Source organism: Eublepharis macularius, chromosome 14 (assembly GCF_028583425.1).
Source record: "Eublepharis macularius isolate TG4126 chromosome 14, MPM_Emac_v1.0, whole genome shotgun sequence".
NCBI lineage: Eukaryota > Metazoa > Chordata > Lepidosauria > Squamata > Eublepharidae > Eublepharis > Eublepharis macularius.
In genome coordinates, this window is record NC_072803.1 from 59,524,790 (window position 1) to 59,544,894 (window position 20,105).

At 44.3% G+C, this 20,105-nt stretch overlaps 2 protein-coding genes across 2 annotated transcripts in view; one reads left to right on the forward strand and one right to left on the reverse strand.

Moving 5' to 3' along the window:
- Positions 1-3,682, forward strand: part of CRAT (carnitine O-acetyltransferase) — a 46,081-nt gene extending 42,399 nt beyond the window's left edge. The window contains exons 13-14 of the mRNA XM_054997382.1: positions 1,111-1,248; positions 2,493-3,682. Of these exons, the coding sequence (XP_054853357.1) occupies positions 1,111-1,248; positions 2,493-2,708 (354 nt within the window). The 3' untranslated portion in view covers positions 2,709-3,682. The remainder of the gene's footprint in view (positions 1-1,110; positions 1,249-2,492) is intronic.
- An 8,711-nt stretch (positions 3,683-12,393) lies between these two features.
- DOLPP1 (dolichyldiphosphatase 1) overlaps positions 12,394-20,105 on the reverse strand; it is a 30,942-nt gene continuing 23,230 nt past the window's right edge. The window contains exon 8 of the mRNA XM_054998643.1: positions 12,394-13,643. Coding sequence (XP_054854618.1) covers positions 13,607-13,643 — 37 coding nt within the window. The 3' untranslated portion in view covers positions 12,394-13,606. The remainder of the gene's footprint in view (positions 13,644-20,105) is intronic.

The following is a 20,105-nucleotide window of genomic DNA, read 5'->3' on the forward strand; positions in this document are numbered from 1 at the left end:
TCTGGGGTACCACCCCAGACCATACCCATCTTCTCTTTAAAAGGGCTCAGGATCCAAGGGAATGTGCACGGGATACAGTGCTGCTGCTGCTGGATATAAGCAGCTGTCGTCTTGTGCAGTGTAGCAGCTAGCGTCAATCTAGGACTGGAGCGAGCCAGGTTCAGATCTCCAATCTCAACAGTGACCTTGTGCTGATCACTCTTTTTCAGCCTCACCTACTTTATAGGGTTGTTGTGAAGATGGAGGAGTGGAGAATCATACAGGCTGCTCTGATTCCCTTAGAGGGAGGGCAGGGCAAAGAGAAGGGGGCCATGATGACAGATCTTGGAGCCTCTGTGTAAGCTGCCATGGGGTCCATGGTTGAGGGAAGACAGGGATAGAAGCAGAAAGTCTTAATCGCACAATGGATTTGGTTATAATTGTTCCGGGGTAGAGCTGCAGTGGAAACTAGAGATGGGCACGAACTGGGAAAATCGTGGTTCGTTGCAATTCGTGGTTCATTGCATTTCATGAACCACAAACCGGCATGAAATTGCCTGGTTGGCAAACCGGATTGTTTGGTTTGTGAAAACGTCACTTCCGGGGCAGCAGAAGGTCTGTAGAAAACCTATTCTCCCCCCCTCCCCCCCGGTTGCCTAGGAAACAGATTGATCAGCCCAAGCTGTCTGCAGTGACAAACCGAAAAATGAACCAAATGAACCCGGCTAAAAATCACAGCAGTTCATCGCAGGTCATCAGAAATGCCCTCTGATGAACTGCCAGTTCACGAACCACGAACCAGCCCAGTTTGTGATGAACTTTGGTTCGTATTTCTGTTCGTGCCCATCTCTAGTTAAAACCCATCCTGTGACATTTTCCTATTTGGAGAGGTGGTTATAGGGGGATAAAAGTAAAGCTCTGGCGTTGGATGTCTGCATGCATAAATTTGCAAACATATGCACAAGACTTTCAGATGCAATTTAGGCATTGTGCAAACATTGTGTTTTAAAAATTTAAAAGGGCTGTCAGGTTTTGAACTGTGCTGCATCAGCCTGACCAAAAAGCACTTTGTTGTTCATCACTCAGCCCAGCTGTTGGTTTGTTTTTTCACCCGGCGTCTCATCCCTTCAGGCGATTAGCGGGAAGGCGATCGACCGCCACTTGCTGGGCTTGAAGCTGCAGGCCATCGAGGACCTAGTGAGCATGCCTGAACTCTTCATGGACACAGCCTTTGCGGTGGCCATGCACTTCAACCTCTCCACCAGCCAGGTGAGCTGCGGCTGTGCCTTTGGGGCAGGCGTGGAGGGTGAGGGGCCGCGTAGGCTCTGCGAGACTCCAGGGGGATTGACACACAGCAAGGGGGTTAAGGAGAGCTGGAGTGGGAGGTGTTTCGGTGCCTCTGGTGAACTCCAGGTTCTTTTGAAGAACTGAATGTCAGAATAGCAGCTTTCTGTGAGCTGCTGCCAATCAAAGTAAGCTGTCTGTCTGCAGCTTGTGAAAAATGACTGAATCCATACCAAGAAAATTTTCCAAGGCATAAGCTCCTGTGAGTCAATGCTCACTTCATCAGATATAAACAAGAATGAAGATCCATCAGCCCTCATATCCAAGTCAGAATGTAATCAGTATAAGGGCTGATGGATCTTTGTTCTTGTTTGTATCTGATGAAGTGAGTATTGACTCACAGGAGCTTATGCCTTGGAAAATTTTCTTGATCTTGAAAGCTGTTACTGGATTTGAACTTTGTTCCAGCTACCCACTATTTTGCCAAAGAGCAAGAGGTTCTTTAGGATTTGATAGTAATAAGCATACCAGTGTGGAAGGAAAGCAATTTATTAAGCATAGCAAGTAGAATACAAGAGAGACATAAATGCATCATACATACAAAGAAATAACACATCAGCGCAATAACATAGCAGAACAGAGGAAGGATACATATACCATCTGATGATTTACGCTGCCAACTTCAGTTGTCTGGGACCCCAAAAGACAACAGGCAGACTCCTATGGCCAATTTGTGCCCAGCACGTTACCGGTCCGTCTGGGCTGAAGTCCAGTTTGAGAGGGATTTCACTAAGACTTATACAGGTTAAAATTACATATGCCCCCGGTACATTAATCTTCCTCAAAAGAGGGATGATTAAAGAAAAGTTGACTGATTGTCACAAAGGGAAGGTTCAAGACCAAAACATGCTAAGTCCCAGGCCAGCTGGCACCCGTTCAAGAAATTATTGCCTGCCTATCCTTGGGGCCAGTTTGCTTGACCTCTTTGGGAACCCTTGTACCCAAACCACCAGCAAGGCCAGAGCTTACATCAGCAGAGCACAGTATAGTTTAGCAAGGCATATTCAAGCAAGAAATCATATTGAGGCCCTGGCATGAACAGGGCAAGATGGCAGAACCTGGGATACACCAGCAATCTCCTCGATATACAATATTCTTGTGCAATTTCCACTACACGCACCTGAAGCTAACAATCTGTATGTTTCTCTCTTCTCCCCCCCCCCCTTTAGGTCCCTGCAAAGACCGACTGCGTCATGTGCTTTGGCCCGGTTGTCCCAGATGGCTACGGTGTCTGCTACAACCCCATGGCTGAGCACATCAACTTTGCAATCTCAGCCTTCAACAGTTGTGCTGAAACCAATGCTGCCCAGCTGGCGCATTACTTGGAGAAGGCTCTGTTGGACATGCGGCTGTTGCTCCAGTCAAGCCCCAGATCCAAACTTTGAGAGAGGGAAGTGCCACTGAAAGCTCCCTGAGCCAGCCCAGGGTGCAGCCTTCGGGGCTGGGTGCGTTCCCCCACCCACAATCAGGAGGAAGAAGGTCTTGTTTGTGTCTTTTGTCTCTGCAAATTCCTCGAATTGCCAAGTGGGAAAAGAAACAGATGCACTACAGTCACCTGGAATGAACAGAAAGCCACGAGAAGCTGCAGAAGTGCGGGACAGGCACTTTTTTTCTTGCTGTGGAAAGAATGTTTAAAATGCATCCTCCCTCCTAGAAGCTGACTCATCCAAAAGGCTGTTGGGGGATTTGTTTTTGTTTTCCCTGTCATTGCTGAGAAGCAGATGAATTGCCTTTGGGCTTCTTCTTAGTTTTCCGCTCACCGAGATCTTCAGAGTGTCTCGGATGGGCTTGTTCAACCAGTTCTATGCCTCCCCAGGAGTAGTTAGGGTTGTTAAATGGGAGGTAAGGAAATCCAGTCCCATTAAATTCTTTTTTGGTGCTTGTCTGGACAGGGTCTGTCCAGCCTGACTTTCCAAGAGTTGTGGTCTCTGTGCTCTTTCCCCACTTAGTCTTTCTGCTCACTGTCTGCCCCTTTAAATTGTTGTGCTTTTGAAAGAAATCTGCTGTGAACCATCTCTCAAAGTAACTGCTTCTTTTTTGGGTAGTTCCGGATGTTTTGACGGCTGATCATAAAGATCTTTTCGTTTGAAGAACACGCATGCTTCCGTTCTGGCTGTTCTGCTATAGATCCCTGATTTGGCTACGTTTTTGGACATTCTCCGTGCTTAAGTGGGTGAAGATCAGCAAGGCTCAACTTCTTGTTTCTTTGGTTAGACTTCCAGATAGCCTTGGGGACTGGCACATGGAGAGAAACAATGGGATACATTTGTATTGGTTAATATTGATTCTTGTTTAGTGCCATTGACCCAAATTGTATGTTCTGATACGTGCTTGAATGAATGTCAGGGTTTCGCCATTTCCCCAGGCGTAAAACAGAGTTTTATTCTTGCTCCTTTACTGTTTAACTCGTCTCTAAATGACATTATAGTGGAATTATACACATTTCTCCATCTGTTAGCAAAATTAAAATGGTTCTGTCGCTTTATGTTAACGATACAGCAATTTTACCCCATGCAGCCTTTAACTGTGTGGGGTAATTATTGCTCTGAGAATGCCTTGAACGTTAATTATGAAAGAAATTTAAAATTGGACATTTTTAGCCGCCAAGCAGGCTGGTGTACGTGGCACTTTGATCTAGAGAATGCCAAGCAGGCAGTGGAAGGTTGCATTTTAAGAAAAGTTTGTTGCTTTGGGTACCCTATGATTTTAGAGAATGTTCTCTTTTCTGGAAATCTTGCAGGGCCCTCTTAATTGACTTCTAAATCCATTGAAGTCAATTGGCTTAGAGAGAAAGAAACTCTGCTTAGGTGGCAGTCTTAATATCAAAACTGCATCCCTGCGGCCACTGTAAGTGTTCCAGATTTGGAAGTTCACAATCTGTTCCAGAATTCTGAATGTACGTTGTACTTGTTGCAACAGAAGGCTTTACTCGAGTTTTATTTAATTACTGACTTTAAAATACAATCCACAACAGGATATTGAAGATCAGGAGGGGGGTTCCTCCTGAATAATTCAGTTTAATTCCTCTGAACAGATTTCATGGGTTGAGCATGCCGGCCCAATCATTTACGGCTATGAGTTTTCCCCGGCATCTTTTCTGCGAACCAAGCCAGATTTTTAAATCTTGTGGGTTACAAGTCTTGTACTTTATGGGATCGGTTGCTTGCTCCTAAATTAGATTTGATCAAAACTGATTGACAGCTGTCACCTCCCAGTGTAGCATTTCAGGCTTGTAAAGCAGCTTTTTCTCTCAGACCTGGGTGGGTTGCTCCTAGGAAGGAAATACCCTATAATCAGGGCTTTTTTTCAGCTGGAACATGGTGGAACGGAGTTCCGGCACCTCTTGCAAATGGTCACATGGCTGGTGGCCCCACCTCCTGATCTCCAGACAGAGGGAAGTTTAGATTGCAGGGGCGCGGAGGGCAATCTCAACTCCCCTCTGTCTGGAGATCAGGGGGCGGGGCCACCAGCCATGTGACCATTTTCTCCAAGGGCAACCCACTGAGTTCCACCACCTCTTTTCCCAGAAAAAAAACCCTGGAAGCAAGAATTTCGATGCTCTGGATTTTGGTCCATTTTTTTGGTTTGTTTTGTTTACTGGCCAAATCAAAAAGTCGCTCTCAGTTTTATGTCACTTTTACCATAGGAATCCCTAAAGATTTTTAAAAAGTAAAGTCTTTAGTTTTACACTTAAGAAAAAGAACTTTGCCAAAGGGAAGCAGGTGAAGGCATTTTGCTGACACTGGTGAAAGGGAGACACCAGAGAAAGTTAGTTTCAGGTAAGTAGCCAGGTTGGTCTGCAATAGCAGAGCAAGATTTGGGTCCTGTAGTATGTTAAAGACGAACTAGATTTCCGGAGTGTGAGTTTTCGAGAGTCAAAGGTAGGCGCTCTTAATTTGGCTCCGGATTTTATTGGACTTAATTGCATCAAACAGAAGCCTTGTTAATTTCATTGAAGTTTAAAACTCCCTGAATGGGGCCCAGGATGGGTGAATTGTACTCACCCCCATGTGCACGTGCAAACAGTGCGCACGCGCGTCCCCGGACTGCGTGATGACATCATCACGCAGCAACGCCAGGCCCATTGGCCGGTGGGTGGCTGGGGCAGCGCATGGAGGCCGCCCGCACTCCACACACCACCCTGGCCGCCTGCCGTGCCTGGCCCGCGGCTGCTGCGCCTGTCCAGGGGCGTGTGGCGGCAGCGCAGGGCTGGCTGGTTGGCAGCTGCAGGCCAGGCACGCCAGCTCCGTGGCGCGTGCCTCCGCTCCCGGCACCCCCTCCGGCGCCTGCAGCACCCGCCTCACTGCCTCAATGGTAGCGCCGGCCCTGATTGTACTAGTTATCACAATACACAAATTCATCTTAGGTGAACAAGGATGCTAGCTGCAGTTTGATTGTTCATCTTGTCTAGATTGAAAAACCACCACTGCAATACCTCTCCCTGCCCCACCGCAAGAGAAGCCAACAGAATGCCATTATTAAAATGCAGTAGAAAAGAGCAAGAGTCCAGTAGCACCTTTAAAACTAACAAAATTTGTGGTAGAGTATGAGTTTTTGTGAGCCACAGCTCCCTTCTTCAGATACAGCTAGAATGTGAATCCATCTGTCCTTATATCTTGGGAGAGCGGAGTGATTGCAGAAGCCGAATGATAATAGCCGATGAATGACAATGGCAGACGTGATTGAATATGGTGGAACATGCAGAGGTGTAGTGGGTGTGGAGAAATCAGCACTGGTAATGAGACAGGAAGCCAGTCTCTCGATTCAATCCAGGTGGATGCATTGTCTTAAGCTTCGTTATCAGTTGCAGTTCAGCAGTGCCTTAACTGAATTGAAGCTGGATACGTTGACTGGTTCTGCGTTCCTTTTCCCCACCTACTTATTTCAGCTTCCAATATCTTAAGAGAATTGGGCATTTGATTTAAACAGATTCTGGTCCTTAAGGCTATAAAGATGTGTGTCCACAATGGCTATTGCTATATCAGCAACCCACATGTGCGTACCAGGATTCCCAATGGTTGCAGGAAATGGGTTATCTGTGTTACTTCTGCCATTCCCCAAATTAGAAGAAACAGAATAATCTTTCTAGACCAAAAAGCTGTTTAATGAGGTGTAGAATCCAGTTGGTATATTTTTGTGTGCGAAACACAGAAAAGGCAAAGCTCTGACATTTGTCCTCTGTACATCCATCCAAATATTCTCACTTTCAGATGGGCTTTTCCGTGAAGACGTATTCGTTAGGGCTCCTGGGGCATGCCATTCTGACACGTGCCGCCACACACTGTGCACAGTTTAGTTTTTGGAGGTCTTGAGTTAATGGGGCAGGGCAAGGGCAAGGACTTCATTGCAAATTTGACTACAGGGAGAAAGGGCAGGGCAAAAAAATGGAAGACTGAGGCAAATATCTTCACCAAGTTTCTAGGTCTGCTCTTGAATGTATTCAAGATAAACTGCAAAATAAGTAAAATCCTCTGTGTCTTAGAAGGAGGTGTTAAGGTAATTATGAAACAACCTGAAAGTATTTATTCCTGCATGTAATTGGAAACCTGGGTTTTGGGGGGGGGGGGGTTCTGCCTATTTTTGTTAGTTTAGCTCCAGTGTTGCAATCTTGGTCGCTCCAGACTGTGACAATGGGAACATCTTAAGAAACCTTGGAAGCTGGCATTTATTTAGCTACACCCCCTCCCACACACACACACCCCAATCTGTCCTAATAAACTGATAAAATTATACTGAAACTCACCTGTACAGCTAATGATTGTTCAAAACTGCATGCCGCCATCTTGCTTTGTTAGAAATCCCCACTTTACATTGTTGTTGGGAACCCGTCTGATGGGGAGGGCGGTCTAGAAATGCGTTTAAATAAATAAATAAATATAGTCCAACTTATTTAAAAGAGTGTGCTGGAATTCAAACATATTATTTTGGATGTCAGTGGACTAGGGTTGCCAGCCTCCAGGTAGTGGCTGGGGTCTCCCAGAATTACAACTGGTCTCCAAGCCACAGAGATCAGTTCCCCTGGAGAAAATGGCTACTTTGAGGGGTGGACTCTGTGGAATAATGCCATGCTGAGGTCCTTTCCCTCCTCAAACCTCGCCTTCTCCAGGTTTAACCCCCCAGATCTCCAGGAATTTACCAACTTGGAGCTGGCAACCCTTCAGTGGACTCTTGGGCCTGGCCTACATGTCTGTGAAAACAGTACCTGTATCGGAGACGGTGTATACTGGGCAAAAGGTTTAGACCAGTCATTCTCTCAGACACAGATATATGTATAATTTTTTTTTTGCCAGATTCCACAGGGTATCTGGCACACCCGGCATTACCCACCAAAAATACCTTCTGAGTGCAGTTCAGTTAAATTTTCCACGGATGCCATTGGACGACTGCTAGCTGTTCCACTTGTGAGGCCTGCAACCCGAGGTGTTTATATAGAATCCAGTGGAGGTTGCTGAGAAAAACAAAGCGTTTTAACCCAAGGAGGGGTCTTTTGTGGGTAGGCTTGCCAACCTCCAGTTGGCAGATGGAGATCTCTCGGAATTACTACTCATCTCCAGGTGACAGAGATCAGTTCCCCTGGAGAAAATGGCTGTTTTGGAGGGTGGACTCTATGGGATTACAACCTACTGAGCTCTTGCCTCTCCTCAAACCCTGCTCTCCCCAAGCTCTTCCGCCAAAATCTCCAGGTATTTCCCTCCCCAGAGCTGGCAACCCTACTTGTGGGGGTGGGGGCTGTTCCACAGCAGCTACTGAGGATGGGGGTGAATTAAGCCATTGTAACTCTAGGCAGGCCTCCAAAATAATTAACTAGCTCTTTCCAGAACTGGCTCAAGTTAGTAAGTGGTGATCTCTACCCCATTCGTCCCCATTCTGGAAGCTTTTCAGCTTGGAATTGTGATTGTGCGCAGGTTACAAATAACCAAATTCTTCACGCTTGAGGTACAGAAGTAGAAATGGTGATAAAGCAGGCCAGAGGAACTTCTTCATTGGCAAGAGCCCCATAGCAACAAGATTTGGAAGTGGAGGGCTGCAGCAGCTCTTTGTTTAACTGAAAGTGCAATATAATAATAATAACAATAACAGAGCTTCTATACCGCTCTTCTAGACAAATTAGTGCATCACCCAGAGCAATGAACAAGTTAGTGTTATTATTATCCCCATGATACAGCTGGGGAGCTGGGGCTGAGAGGAGGGCCTTACCCAAGGCCACCTACTGAGCTCATGGCAGTCGTGGGATTCGAACCAGCAGAGTGCTGATTTGCAGCCAAACCACTTAACCGTAACGGTCATCATGCGCAGACCAATGCAATCTGTTGCACTTAATTCTATTGGGGTGTGGAAATATTACTTGATGGACAGAGCAGTTTTAAAACATGGCAATGTGCTCCAAACAGCCTGGGGCCAGGGTATGTTTCTTATCATCTATCATCTTGCCTGCTGGTTATGATTGGCATCTGACGCCCTGCTCAATGTACCTTCCAAAGTAAAAAGATAGTGATCACAGGCGTGGCCTTTTCAGTAGCGACACCTTAAGTCTTAGGCACCAGGCGAAAAGCCCAAGCATGCTGCTAATTGTGCAATTGCTTCTGGTTGGATGTTTAATTGTTTTTACTGACTGCTTTGGCTGATGCAATCTGACTGTACTTTTTACTCTGCTGCCTTTTTTATCCAATTATTAACTACTGGTTTTTATAACTTTCTTTTTATCTTGTTGAAAACTGCTTTAGGTAACCTTTATAGAGAATATGGCTACTGAGTAACTGAAATACATTTGACGAAGTTGTGCTCAAGGCTACTGATTGGAATGGCAGGTCCACAGCAGCGGCATGGATTGTGCCAAATAAATGCTCATGTTTTCTGCCAGGTTCAAGCACTGAGTGCACCTTGCCGGTTAGCAACTTGTCTTTGTGGAAGCTAACTCACTAACATTGTTATGCACAAAACCCTCCTCTGCTTAAGTGCCTTCTATTGCCCATTGCTGGGAAAGAAAGAGATTTTATTTTATTCTCTGTGTAGAACTGTTTACAGGATTTTCCTACTTAAAGTAGCATTTGATACATTGGAATTCTTTTGATTCAACCCCCACCCCCGTTGCCTCTTTGAAGTTTACAGTGACCAGCTATTGATTTAATTATTAAGGAATGTATACACAATAAATCAGTATTGGTATTTGTTTATACAGCAGTGTTCTCTTTTTAAAAAGTAATTAATATAGAGAAGTGGGACAGGAAAATGCCTAAAATCATAAAGGGGAACACCCCCCGTTTGCTTTCCCTTCACCAGAAAGTCAGTGACTTAAACCAGCCATACACAAAGACTGTCCTCCATAGCAATTGAGGGAGACTGACCTACCTTCTAGGGTTGTTGTAAGAGCTGGAAAACGTGAAATGCTTTATGCACTCAAGAATTCAACACTGACTTCTTTATGTTTTTAAAAACTTTAACAAAATACTGAACATCTTGGAAGAGCATATATAAACTGTGCTCTTCAAAACACACATTTCTGGAAAATGAGTGCAACCATTTAAAAAATGAAAAGATGGTTTTGGAAGCGTGCGTCTATTTTTAAGGGCTGCTTCTGAATGGTCCCCAATGCTTTGATGGAAAACACTTGTCTCTCTGGGACTGGCTAAAGAGCTTTGGCCCCTTCACAGACTGTGCTATGCTTGTATGCATGTGTTATGTGCCATCAAGTCGCCTCCGACCTATGATGATCCTATGAATGAGAGACCTCCAAAACGTCCTATCATTAACAGACTTGCTCAGATCCTGCAAACTGGAGGATGTGGCTTCTTCTGCTATGCTTAAGTACAAGGAAAAGATCCTGACCTGAGACATGGTAAATCTCCAACCATTCTCAGTTCAGGAGAGTGTCCTCTTTGCCCAGCATTCATCTCATCTGTAGGGGCACGTCTGGTCTTCCGTCCCCCCAATTCTGTCTTCCAAGAAGTTCCTGCTTGGAGCAGGGCTGGCTCCCATTTCTAGGTCCACACTAGCTTCACTAGCAAATTAAGAATTCAACATGCATTGCTGTTTAGAGATTACAAAGAATCACTTAAGTCTAATTATTTCTCAATTTAATACTATTTTCCCGTGGATGAGCTGGGAGCAGGTCTTTTGAGATGCCTTTTCAGAGTTTGGAGCTGAAGTACCAGTCCCCAAGCTGTGCAATGATGTGAGATGGGCTTTGCCCCTTGCCACTAGTGGACCCTGAAGGTCCTGTAGGCCAAAAGAAATAGACCCTTCAAGTCTGCCCACACGACAGAGAAGAAAACCACACTTGGGCAGGCTGCCTGAATAGAGAACTACAGAACAACAAATGAACACACACACGCTCTATAGAACAAACTGGTTCTGGGCACAATCCAGGTAATTAAATGTGGTGAAAACAACCGTGTGAGCCTACAGTATAATCCTCTGAATATTTACTCAGGAGTCCCACCGAGTTCAGTGGCGTTACGCCCAAGTAATAGGACATGGGATCATGCCACTGCAGTTGTTCACGGCAGTCTCAGTGGGTTAAAGGCTCAACTAGATGCGATTTGGGAGACGTGTAATTTCAGAGCAGCCACATGCTCATTCAACTACAGGATGGAATAAAAAATTTAAATCCCTACCCCCACTCATATTAGCACTGCTTTAGAATGCGAACAAAAAATACGGAAAATTAAGCCCCGAGATAATAATAGTGCTCTTATATACCACTCTTCTAGACCCAGAGGAGTTAGCCGTGTTAGTCTGTAGTAGCAAAATCAAAAAGAGTCCAGTAGCACCTTTAAGACTAACCAACTTTACTGTAGCATAAGCTTTCGAGAATCACACGTGCATCTGACGAAGAGAACTGTGATTCTCGAAAGCTTATGCTACAATAAAGTTGGTTAGTCTTAAAGGTGCTACTGGACTCTTATTTTACTTTTCTAGACAGATTACTGCCCCGTTCAGAGCAGTGAACAAAGCCAGTGCGTTATTATACCCACAATGCACCTGTGGGGGCTGGGGCAAGTAGCTTCCCCAAGGCCACCTGCTGAGCTCATGGCAGGCGTGGGATTTGAACCAGCAGAGTGCTGTCTCGCAGCCCAACCACTTAAACACTATGTTACAGCAGCTCTCAAAGTGCTTCACTTTTGCTGGACTCGCATGAACATACATGAAGCTGCCTTATACTGAATCAAACCATCAGTCCATCGACTTCAGTCTTGTGTACCCTTATAGAGGCTTTCCAGGGTCTCAGCCCAAGTTCTTTCCCATCACCTACTGCCTAGTCCTTTTTTAACAGGAGATGCCAGGGATTGAACCTGGGACCGTCTGCATGTCGAGCAGATGCTCTTCCACCGAGCCACAGCCCTTCTGCGTAATTACTGTAACCCTCCTGAGTTATGACATACAGCCAAGCTACACTAAAAACAGAATGGATGTGTTTGAATTGGAAAGCACATCTTGATTTGGTGGAATAAGTAGTCATGCCTGGCAAAGCTGGAATGAGGCCACTGATCTCTAGCATCTGCTATAGATCCAGAGGAGTTAGCCATGTTAGTCTGTAGTTGCAAAATAGTAGAGTCCAGTAGCACCTTTAAGACTAACCAACTTTATTGTAGCATAAGCTTTCGAGAACCACAGCTCTTTGTCAGATGCATTGTCAGCTTTCGAGAACCACAGCTCTCTTCATCTGATGCACCTGACAAAGAGAGCTGTGGTTCTTGAAAGCTGGCGATGCATCTGACGAAGAGCTGTGGTTCTCGAAAGCTGGCGATGCATCTGACGAAGAGAGCTGTGGTTCTCGAAAGCTGGCGATGCATCTGACAAAGAGCTGTGGTTCTCGAAAGCTGGCGATGCATCTGACGAAGAGAGCTGTGGTTCTTGAAAGCTGGCGATATATCTGACAAAGAGAGCTGTGGTTCTCAAAAGCTGACGATGCATCTGACGAAGAGAGCTGTGGTTCTCGAAAGCTTATGCTACAATAAAGTTGGTTAGTCTTAAAGGTGCTACTGGGCTCTTTACTATTTAACATCTGTTAGGTTGACAAAAAACTTACAAACATTTTATATTTGAAACACAATCAAGACAGGGCACAGATTGACCATAAAAACATTTTATTGAGTATTTAAAAGTTTGGGGTAGCTTAGGGCTAATTCTAAACCATAGGTGTGCCTTAACAGTGGCTTCCTTTAAGGATTTTTCTTTTTTTGCATTTTAAAAACAATCAGTAACAAGGTTTGAAGTAAGAGCTGAGTGGAAGGGAGAGTAAAGAGATGGCAAGCTTAAGTAGAAGGTTTCGAGGGCAAGGTAAAAAGGTGGGGGAGAATCTTGTTTGGTAATGTAGACCAAGTTCTTGGCACTCAATTTAAACAAATTTTTAAAAAGAGACAGGGATTCCCAGTAAACATGATAAGAATCTGAAAGAGGGAAAAACAGTGTAGTGCAGGTTTTGCCACTGTGTTCACGCACACCCCTGCGTGCACCCCATCCTGTGTTGCTTTGCGTGCAGAAATGTCACTAGTGTTAAAAGCAAACCTTTAGTCCTTTAGTTACAAAGTGCAGCGAGGACGGGCCTGGAAGTCCCAAACAGTCATGATCGTGAAAATTAAACAAAAAGGCCTCTTGGCGCTTCTTCTGCTACCCCGCCCCAGCCAAAGATTAAATGTGTCACCTTCCAAAACACATGAACAATAATTAATTCCTTCCCCGCCTTCGCAACAAACAATTCCTTTTAAAAAAATTAATAAATAGTGTGTATATTTCATGCTGCAAAAAAGGGGGGAAATTAATAAAAAGTCACAGAGCTATATATGCTTATCCCCTCCCATCAACAAGACACCAGGTATATCCTCCACAGACCCCCCCCCCCGCCCCAATTCCCTTCCCCTGACTTCCAAAATTCACAGGCATAACCTACCAGAGTTCCGTCTTACAGAAGCCCTTGTTCTGAAAAGGGTGGGAGCTGCCCAAGAAAGGGGCTTGTGGGCCTCTTCCATTTGCGGGGGGGGGGGGAGGGGGGCTTGTGCAAGAAACATCCCCAGTGGATTGTGCCCCAAAGGAGGGTCAGATCCTAACCAACGCTGTGCAACTGCAGTATAAATGGATTCTGCTCCAGTTCGGTCCCCAACATGCAGCACGGAGCAGCCTGCTAGCTGTCAAGGCCTCTGGGTCTACAGGACCTGGTCCCTGCTTGTTCCTTTTGGTCCGTCTCTTAAAAGGCTCCTCCTCCTCCACTTCTCTGTACAGGTCTCTAGTCTGGCCCCACTCTTGTCGATAGAGTTGTGCAGTCCACTTCCAGAGCTTCCCAAGTTCACTGGAGCTTCGTACCCAGCTTACGCTGTCGGTTCCTGCAAGGCCACGGCCAGGAGATAGAAAAAGACTCCTTAAATCTCCAGATATTTTTAATACCCTCCGCTGTCCCTTGCTATAGCTCGGGGCTTAAGATGGATTACAGTTGATTTGACTTGACTTAGCTCACAACAACCTTGTAAGGTAGGAGAGCATGACATGAGGAAGGGGCCTGCGGGTCTCTTGTGGGCCTGGCCTGCGGCCATGGTATTCAGCTCCCTCCCAATCTCTCCTTGTTGGGAAGACACACTTAACCAGATTTACTGCTTTAGTTGAAATCTAAAAGCCACGGCTCTATGGCCCCTGAGAAATTATCAATACTTTATTTACGACTGGTGTGTGTGAAGATGGAAGCATCTAATCCTCTCCCCCCGCCCAAGCTTTTCCCTATTGTGTGATGCACGTACAGCAGAGACAGAAAATGAAAGACTTCTGACCTCTTCTGGCAGTGGTGCAGAAGAAAAACAGACTATGCACTTCCTGGTTACCGATGCTACCCAAACCCCAAAGACCCCCAGATTCTCCTAAGGCTATCCAAAGAATAGAGGTAGCAGTCTTAGCCTGTCATAGCAAAATAAAACAAAAGTCTGGCGCCATCATAGAGACTAACAATATTTACTTCAAAATAGTAGAGTCCAGTAGCACCTTTAAGACTAACCAACTTTATTGTAGCATAAGCTTTCAAGACCCACAGCTCTCTTTGTCAGATGCATCGTCAGCTTTCGAGACCCACAGCTGTCAGATGCATCGTCAGCTTTCGAGACCCACAGCTCTCTTTGTCAGATGCATCGTCAGCTTTTGAGACCCACAGCTCTCTTTGTCAGATGCATCTTCAGCTTTCGAGAACCACAGCTCTCCATCAGACACATCATCAGTTTTTGAGACTTCGTCAGATGCATCGCCAGCTTTCAAGAACCACAGCTCTCTTCGTCAGATGAAAGTTTATGCTACAATAAAGTTGGCTAGTCTTAAAGGTGCTACTGGACTCTGCTATTTTTCTCTGTATTAAAATGTTTCATTTTCATGCTACCTTTTCACAAAGAAGTTCAGGGTATATGATCCCCTTTCCCTTCGTTTTATCTTCACAGCAACTCTGTTAAGTCAGGTCATGCTGACAGCTTGGCCAGCCAGTGAGTTTTATGGCACCATGGGAATTCAAACCCTGTATAACACATTAACTCACAAATACCTACCCAACACAGAAAACTACCATGTGTGTGTGTGTGTGTGGCGGGGTCCCAGCCCAGATCCCTCCCTGAGAGGTAACTTTTCTACATTTTTTTTTTAAAATATGAAAGAGTATCCTCATGTCTGACAAAAGAAGCTCTGACTCTTGGGATGTGGGGGCGATCTGGCTGCGACATCCGTCACCCCATTGACCGCCAGGGTTGATTCGGCTGATCTGACTGGCTGGGCGGGTGTCCCCTTCCTCCCTCTCCGCTCCATGTGCATCCCTCCCGAAGCTGCGCGCTCAGTGGAAGAGGACGACCATCCCAGATAGAAGGAGGGTACCGTTCTTCGGTCAAGGGTATACTGTAGCTCTGACTCTTGAAAGCTCATACCCTGGAAATCTAGTTGGTCTTTAAGGTGCTGCTGGGCCTGGATCTTGCTCTCTGGCACACAAATGGTTGCAGTCTGAAGTGCCGCAGGCCCAATGCAAAATTTTCACAACTAGGCTCAAATCGCTGATGGGATGTTATATGGCAAGTCCTCCTCAATAATACAAGAAAGAGGACTTCCGGTTTGGGATTCATGGAGGTCTGAAGCAGCTCCACTTGCGGAGCTGACCGGACTGCCGTTTTTAAGCGGCCGGCGGGGGAAATATAGCCCACGGCCGACTGCTCTCAGGCGGAGAGTAGGCAAAGAACGCTCAAGACCCTAGGGTGTGTTTGATCTCGGACGAGGGGGGGCTCTGCGCAACGGGTCCCCTCCCGATCCTTGAGGTCCCACCCTGAGACAGGTCGGCTACGATCTCTGCGGCAGTTCTGGGGTCAACTTGCTTGGCATAAGACCTACATACCCAAGCTTCGATCGGGGGAAGAAGTGGAGAGGAGAAATTAAATCGAAACAGCGATTACAACCCAAGAAAAGTGAATGAGAAGGTAAAGATCACTATCTTCTGATACGGGACAGATTGTTAAAAGTAAAGAAGAATAAAAGTAGATTTTCAAACTGCAACAGGCTAATAACAAGGAGGGGAAGACTCGGCAAGAGTTGTATGAGAAAAGAGACTAAGTTTAAAGAAGTTATTAAAGAAATTGGACTATTGTTTTGAATACTTGCGGTTATGGAGCTGTGAGAAAAAGATACCATCGCGAGACCTACTGTGGGAAGTCGGGAGACAGGAAGTACGTAATAACAATAGAGTTGCTGGAGAGAAGCGGCCCTTGCCGGAGGGCAGGAAGAAGGGAATCGCCATCTTTGAAAGGGGAAGGGTCGCGGCTTCAGCAGAAGAGGAAGTAAGCCATCTTGGATTACAAAAATCATAGAGGAACCATAGAGAAAAGACGCCCGACATTTTGGACTCTTTAAAAATTAGTTTTTGCAAGAAGACCGGGATATTTGAATTAAAAAAGACATTAAATCTTACGCCACGGAGTTAAGGAAGAGAGCGGACTCGTGGGAGCGAGCTAAAGCAAGCCCCACGATGTCGAAAAAAGAGTGGCAATCGGCAATAGAAAACCTGGATAAAAAACTTTTAGAAGTGATTAAAGAACTTAAGGACACGAAATTGGAGCTGATTAAAGAGGTTAAATAGACAGTAAAATCGGAGCTGTCAGAAGTGAAGAAAGGTATGGAAACAATACAAAATGAATTACAAGGAACGCAGCAGAGAGTTAAAGCAGTAGAAGGCGCGATGGAGAATTTAGCAGACACGCAACAAACAGAGATGAGACTGATGAGGGGAAGAATGGCGGTTGCGGAAAGCAAACACATGGAGAAGCAGCTGAGGTTTCGCGGCTTGCCGGAAGTGGAAGGAAAGACAGCGCAAGAACAGATGACTGAGGTGTTAGCTGAATACCTGGGGAAGGAGGAGGAGGAGGTTGTGGCTATCCTAGATGTGGTATATCGTGTAAACTCGAGAATTGCAACCCAGAGGAAATTACCAAGAGACGTGATTGTGCAGTTTACGACTCGAAATATGAAAGAGAAGATTGTGACTAAACAGTTTCAAGATCCATTGGAGATTGATGGCAAGACGATTATTATAATGAAGGAACTACCCAGATCAGTGCTACTAGATCGGAAAAAATATAAAGTGCTAATTCAGATTTTGAAGGACATGAAAATCAGGTACAGATGGGAATTACCAGAAGGTGTGTCTTTCGAATTTGGAGGGGCCAAAAAGCGGATCAGATCTGAGCGGGAGATGGAGAGATTTTTAAGGGACTATGAAAAGGACTTACCAGCAATAAGACCATGAATATGGAGTGTAAAGTTCTATCCTGGAATGTAAATGGACTAAATTCACCGAACAAGAGAAAAAGTATTTTCCACTGGCTATTAAAACAAAAATGTGATATTGTGTGTTTACAAGAGACCCATATTCGAAAGCAGGATGTAAAATATCTAAAATTGGAAAAATTGGGCAATGAATTTGCAGCGGCCTCTAATAAGAAAAAAAGAGGAGTGGTGTTGTATATAAAAGAGGAGCTACAGCCAAAATTTGTAATGAAAGATGTGGAAGCTAGATTTATAGCAGTGGAATGTACGTGGAATTTAAAGAGAGTATTGGTAGTTGGACTTTATGCACCTAACGGGGCAAAAGAAAGCTTCTTTGAGGATTTGAGGAAGCAATTAGATGACCTTTCATACGACCAGATAATTCTTGCTGGAGACTTCAATGGAGTGACAAACTTGGAATTAGATAAAAAGACATCAACGGCACAAAAGAAAAGAGGACTATTACCAAAGCTCTTTTTTGAGCTGATACAACAGGAGACTTTAGAAGATGTATGGAGAAGAGAAAATCCTAAAAGCAGACAATTTACTTTTTACTCTGCAAGGCATTCTACACTATCGAGAATTGATATGATCTGGGCCTCAAAAGACTTGGCGTTATGGACCAAGGAGGTAGAAATAATGCCGATGGTAGGCTCAGATCACAATCCAATCATGTGGAAATTAGGGAGAAGGAGAAAAAGGAAAGCATGGAGAATAAATGAGGACTTGTTACAGGAAGGAGAGAATATGGAGATGCTGAGAAGAGAGACAAAGTTCTTCATACAATACAACGTGAATAAAGAAGTACCAACTAATAAAGTTTGGGATACTTACAAGGCGGTAATAAGGGGCATACTAATGGACTTAAATGGTAGAGCCAGGAAAAAGAAAGAAGAGAAGAGACAAGAGATCGAGGAGAAAATAAAAGCCAAAGAAATACAGTTAAAAAAGAGACCAGGGAAAAAGAAACTATATCAGGACATTAAAATACTTCAAGAACAGCTGACAGCAATGAATAATAAAGAATTGGAGTGGAACCTTAAAAGACTGAATCAGAAAATGTTTGAAGGTGCAAACAAACCTGGGAAGTATTTGGCATGGCAATTGAAAAAGGGAAAGGAAAATAATAAATAAAATTTGTGAAGATAATAAAACGTATCTGGAACAGACTACCATTAGTAGAGCCTTTTACAAATTTTACGCTAAGTTGTATAACAAGAAAGAGGTGAACAAAGAATCAATAGCGACTTATTTGGAGAAAGTGAAACTCCCAGTAATTTCGGAAGCTTGGAGAAATAGACTGAACAATGAAGTAACGGATGAGGAATTAAGCAAGGCAATACAATCTGCAAATCTGGGAAAGGCGCCAGGGCCAGACGGACTTACAGCTAAATTTTATAAGGTAATGGCCAACGAACTGGCACCATTCCTAAAAGAGGTGATCAATGGAGTCTTAAAGGATCAACGGATTCCAGATACCTGGAATGAAGCGAATATATCATTGATCCCCAAAGAGGGCCAAGACTTGACTAATGTGAAAAACTACAGACCTATATCGTTACTTAACAATGACTACAAAATTTTTGCGAAGATACTGGCGGAGAGACTGAAGGGGTGGCTTTCGGAAGTTATTGAGGAGGAACAAGCAGGCTTTTTGCCAGATAGACAAATCAGAGACAATTTAAGGACAGTGATCAATGCTATTGAATATTATGATAAGCGTTGTGATAAAGAGGTTGGTTTCTTCTTTGTTGATGCTGAAAAAGCGTTTGACAATTTAAACTGGGACTTTATGTTTGCCACCATGGAAAAGCTACAAATGGGAGAAAGATTCATTAGAGCAATTAAGGAAATCTACAGAGACCAGAATGCAGCAATTGTGGTGAATGATGAGGTTACTAAGAAGTTGACTATAAGCAAAGGAACAAGACAAGGTTGCCCGTTGTCTCCGCTGTTGTTCATTTTGGTATTGGAGATCCTGATGATACAAATACGACAAGATGAAGAAATTCGTGGAATAAAAATAAAGGACTATTCTTATAAGGTCAGAGCATTTGCGGACGATATAATGTTAATGGTAGAGGACCCAATGGAGAACATGCCAAAAGTGATAGACAAGATCAAGGAGTTTGGAGATTTGGCAGGTTTTTTTATTAACAAAAAGAAGTCAAAGATATTATGCAAAAACATGACCAAGCAAAAACAACAATTGCTAATGGAAATAACGGATTGTGAAGTAACAAGTAAGGTGAAATACTTGGAAATTGAACTGACTGCAAAGAACATAGATTTATTTAAAAATAACTATGAAAAATTATGGACTCAGATAGAGCGAGATCTGATTAAATGGAATAGACTGAATTTGTCATGGTTGGGAAGGATTGCAGCAGTTAAGATGAATGTGTTACCAAGAGTAATGTTTTTGCTACAGACAATACCAATCATCAGGGACTCCAAGCAGTTTGAAAAATGGCAGAGGAAAATATCAGACTTTGTTTGGGCAGGCAAGAAGCCTCGAGTGAAAATGAAAGTCCTACAAGATGCAAAAGAAAGAGGCGGAATGCAACTGCCCAATCTAAGGCTTTATCATGATGCAATCTGCCTAGTGTGGCTGAAAGACTGGATGACGTTGAAAAATAAGAAATTATTGGCCCTAGAGGGATATAAAAAATTTTTTGGATGGCACGCATACCTATGGCATGACAAAGTAAAGGCGAACTCGATGTTCCTGCATCATTATATACGGAGAAGTTTATATGCAATTTGGAAGAAATACAGAGTCTATTTACAAGAAGGAATCCCTTTGTGGGTAGTTCCATATGAGGTGATAGATCCGAGAGCTGTTGATACTGAGCAACAATGTTTAACTTACAAGGAGATAACCCGAATAGAATCATCTAAATTGAAAATAAAGACTCAGGAGGAGCTATCACCTAACTACGACTGGTTTCAGTATAGACAGATCAGAGATCTATACAATTCGGACTCTGTAAAGGGAGGTATACGAACAGAGAATT